Source organism: Nicotiana sylvestris, chromosome 4, assembly GCF_000393655.2.
Source record: "Nicotiana sylvestris chromosome 4, ASM39365v2, whole genome shotgun sequence".
NCBI lineage: Eukaryota > Viridiplantae > Streptophyta > Magnoliopsida > Solanales > Solanaceae > Nicotiana > Nicotiana sylvestris.
In genome coordinates, this window is record NC_091060.1 from 130,489,674 (window position 1) to 130,494,430 (window position 4,757).

Sequence of the window (4,757 nt, forward strand, 5' to 3'; positions counted from 1 at the left end):
AAATTTGACCTCGTTCGAATATATAAGAAACTTTCGCCCGAGATAGTAACTTCGAGTTCGACCTCGCTCGAATACGTATGGAAATATTGACTTGGCTTAAATTGGTAAGTGAATTCGATCCCACCCGAATGTATAAGTCGAAACTGACCTCGCCTAAGATGGCGAGAGTCAATTCGACCTCGTTTGAACTAAGGTTGATTCCGCCCAAGTTGGCAAATCGGAAGTCAACCTCGCCCAAACTTGGAGACCCCAAAGTAACTTCATTCGGCCTCGCACGACGAGATCTTACTCAATCCGGGCAAGGTCGGTTTCCCAATTAGAAAGACCAGGGACTCATCACAAAGGAATCTGAAGGTCTACGTCAAAGAGAGAAATATAACAAATGGGAGGGAAAGAAAAAGAAAATCGAGAGATACACAAACAAAGGCGAAGCAACTGTATCATTTAAATATACGTACGCAACAGCCGCACCTTACAAAAGGCCGAAATAGACCATCAGAAAAAAAGATGCAAATAAACAACAAAAGAACAAAAAAAACTAAGTACAAAGGTTGCAGCAAAGTTTCACTCGGCATCATCCCTTCCGCTGATCTCTCCAATATCATCATCATTATTAGAAGGGAGCTCACCCTCGGTACCAATGCCCTCACCGGCCTCCGGTGTCACAGGGCCGTCGTCGCAGGCAACATGAGCCTCGCATGCCTTCACTCATGCATCTTCAAAGACCACCTCAGGAACACTCGCCGCCTCCCACAAACCTATGAATATATCTCGCTGGGCTTCGGCGTGGACCCATAGCTCATACAAGCGGCAGGGGACCGTGGCAGAGGCAGATTCGACCTGGGCCAATAGTTGTGCCTTCTCGGCCTCGAGTGCCACGACCCGGTCTCCTAGGCTTGAAGCCTCCCGGTCAATTCCATCAATACGCTCCTCGAGCTGCGCCTCCCTCAGCGTGGCCGTTGCCCTCTCAGATTCCTGCTCAGATTGGAGGACGCAGATAGTGTCCTCTAGCGCTGCCGCTCTCGCCAAAGCCGATGTCCGATCATCCTCAGCACTTTCCATATCGACCACTTTCTTCTCCATCTCGGCCAACTTCCCCATCCATTCTGTGCTCAAAGCTTCGACTCTGGTAGCATTTTTCTTAAGTTCGACTTGCAAAGACAATACCTTCGCCTAAAGGTCCTCGCACTCCGTGGCAACCCCTTTGCCCACCTCGAGCTCCCCGTCTTTGGTACGGATCAGCTCCTCGAGCTCACTGCATCTACGGATACACCGCCTCAGCTCTTCATCTCTTTTCTCCAACTCCTCCCTAATGGACTAGTGTGAGGCCCCTTTGGATTGATTTGCGCATATAAAAAAGTTAAGGAACAATGTTTTCAAGAAAAGTGCGTTTCTGCGGTCCATTATGCGATCGCAGAATAGCTATGCGGACCGCATAGTCGCCGCAGAGTCAGACAATTTAATGGTTAATTTGAGGTCAAATATGCGGCCAATTATGCGATCGCATAATCAATATGTGGCCCGCATTGCCATCGATAATCCATTATTAGCACAACTGAAAGAGGGTATTCATAAACACAAGACCACAGCTTTTTCCCTTGGCATGGATGATGGTACCCTACGGTACCAAGGTTGCCTATGTGTTCCAGATATTGACAGTCTTCGGGAAATGATCATGGCAGAAGCTCACACCTCCAGGTATTCCGTGCACCCAGGGTCTACGAAAATGTATCATGATATAAAGGAAGTTTATTGGTGGAACATCATGAAAAAGGGGGTGGCGGACTTTGTGGCAAAATGTCCGAACTGTCAGCAAGTGAAGGTTGAACATCAAAGGCCCGGTAGATTGGCCCAAAGCATAGAAATTCCAATGTGGAAATGGGAGATGATCAACATGGATTTTGTGGTAGGGTTACCTCGCACTCCGCGCAAGTTCGACTCAATTTGGGTGATCGTGGACCGACTCACGAAATCAGCGCACTTCTTGCGAGTTAAATCTACCGACACAACTGGACAGTATGCTCAGTTATATATCAAGGAAATAGTTAGGTTTCATGGTACTCCAGTCTCAATCATTTTAGATTGAGTGGATAAATTCACGACCAACTTTTGGAAGAAATTTCAGCAAGGTTTGGGCACACAGGTAAATCTTAGCACAGCTTTTCACCCTCAAACCGACGGGCAAGCAGAGCAGACTATTCAGACGTTTGAGGACATGTTGCGTGCTTGTGTTCTCTATTTCAAGGGTAGCTGGGATGATCATTTTCCACTCATAGAGTTTGCTTATAATAATAGCTTCCATGCTAGTATCCAATGGCGCCATTTGAGGCATTGTATAATAGGAGATATAGGTCTCCCATTGGGTGGTTCGAGGTTGGAGAAGCGGAATTGATAAGGCCGAACCTTGTGCATCAGGCCATGGAGAAAGTCAAAATGATTAAGGAGAAGTTAAAAACTGCTCAGAGTCGCCAAAAGTCTTATTCAGACGTTTGTCGTAGAGATTTGGAGTTCAAAGAAGGTGACTGGGTATTTTTGAAAGTTTCCCCCATGAAGGGTATCATGCGGTATGGAAAGAAAGGAAAATTGAGTCCGAGGTATGTCGGACCGTACAAAATCATTCGGAGGATTGGTCAGGTGGCGTACAAGCTCGAGCTGCCACCCGATATGTCATTGGTACACCCAGTCTTCCATGTGTCTATGTTGAAGAAGGTAGTGGAAGATCCGTCCATTATTGTGCTAGTTGAAACCATTAAGGTTAATGAGGAACTGTCATATGAAGAATTTCCAGTTGCTATTCTTGACAGGCAAGTCAGGAAATTGAGAAATAAGGAAATTGCCTCCGTAAAAGTGTTATGGCGGAACCAACAGATTGAGGAAGCCACTTGGGAAGCCGGGAGAGAGGGTGATATTCATCAAATCCCCACTCAATTCTTGCCTAAACCCTTGAAGATTATCAAATAAAATTTGCTAGGCCTTCACCCCAAGAGGCAAGAACTTGAGCCCTAACCTTTGGTTTCGAAATTCACACTAGAATGAGTAATTAGCTTGAGGGTTCATGGGTATAAGAATGAATTTTCTTGCATGCATAAAAGATAATAGGGTATGGGTAGGTTGTGAACTAAAAAGATAGCAATTGGGGTGTAAAATGATAGAAATCTCTCACAAAAGAGTCCTAAAATCATTGTGAACACTTAGTGCTTGATAATTTACTTAAATGAGCTAGAATCTTATTCATGCCTTTAATTCTTGGTTCAATTTGTAATTTTCATAAAATAGATCGAATTTTCTAGGAAATTCCGGAATTTATTATAAGGATTTAAGGAAATCTATATTGAGTATGTATGGCTAAAACCCCTTCCTCTTAGAAATTGAGCCTCCATGGTGCCCGTGCAAATGTTGAAAGTCCAAAATTTGATTGATGTAGTACTTGTTATGTCAAATGAATTGATGTTGTGAAAATGTATGTGGAAAGTGCTTCTCCATGTGTTTAATGTGTTATTCTTGTAAATTGAGGATGTGTGGAGAACATGAGCTATGTGCTAAATGCCTAAATGTCAAGTCAAGGTTACATTGTGATTAATATGCCGAACTAGATGAATTCCTTTTTATGCTTATAACTTAAATTGTTTTTGTATCTATGATCTTAAATGGCAAGGTTAATGTTGAAAATGGGAATAATGTGAAACGTGAGTTATGGAATGTGGTAATTGTGGCCCCAAGTGTCGATGAACTAATACATGTGAAACCAAAGATTGAAGTGAGATGATTAACGGAAAAGGGTAATGTCTTGGTGAGATGGCTTAGCCGATCGGGCCGTGATCGGATGCCATGTTATACACACATGGTGGTAATGTATTGATAACTGAAACTGGAGAGTGAGAATGAAATAAGGGTAACGTCTTGGTAAGACGTCTTAGCCGATTGGGCCGTGATCGGACTCCGCTCAAGGAAGCAGTGGTATTGTGGATGATGATGCAACAATATGGAATACCCCAACCTAAAATTTTGGAACTATGTAAAAACTATGTGAACCCTTTTATATTGCTGACGTGGTGTTTGTTTGAAGCTTTGTAGTCCTTATGAGTTCTTTTTCTCTTGTATGGTTGTTCTTTCTAACAAGATGGTTTCTAGTTATACATACTAGTACTATTCCATGGTACTAACGTCCCTTTTGCCGGGGGCTACATTTTTGAATGAATGTAGGTGGCACCATAGTGGACAGTGCCGATCACGCGTAGCGGAGTATCCTCCTCTCAAAGTCTTGGTGAGCCCCTTTCTCCTCCAAGGGGTTATGTTGTACATCCTTGTTGTAGACTTCCACTTTTGAGGTATGGACGGAACCTTATTGTCGGCGTTGTCATAATTGTCTTTTGTATCTTTAGAGGGTCCGTAGACGTTTGTGTGGGTTGTGTTCAGATGTCGGATGGGACAATGTACTGTACAGTAATTTTAAATTCTAGTTCTTCTAAACGGTAACTGTATGAATCTTAAAAACTTAACCACGGCTTAAGGTCCGAGATATGAAAATGAATTAACAATGTTGAATGTACGATTTTGCTATTGTCTAAATAAACGAAAGCATGGTTTCTTAATCGTAATGGGTTGGGTAGAAATTGTTAAAAAGGCTTGCTCAGTTGGGTTCACTCGATTGAGCGCCGGTCACGCCTCCCGAGGTTGGGGCATGACAACTGGGTACTACCTGCCCTGCGTCGCTCGTGCATCTCACAACACCTGTTACGATAATGCTGCTATTTCTC

The 4,757-nt window shown here is 43.5% G+C and overlaps 1 protein-coding gene across 1 annotated transcript; it reads left to right on the forward strand.

The window, feature by feature from the left end:
* Positions 1–2,313: 2,313 nt before the first annotated feature.
* LOC138890174 (uncharacterized) lies at positions 2,314–3,766 on the forward strand. Its single transcript, XM_070173538.1, has 3 exons — positions 2,314–2,526; positions 2,710–2,841; positions 3,656–3,766. The coding sequence occupies exons 1-3, from the start codon at positions 2,314–2,316 to the stop codon at positions 3,764–3,766; spliced, it is 456 nt and encodes a 151-aa protein (XP_070029639.1).
* The last annotated feature ends 991 nt before the right edge of the window (positions 3,767–4,757 follow it).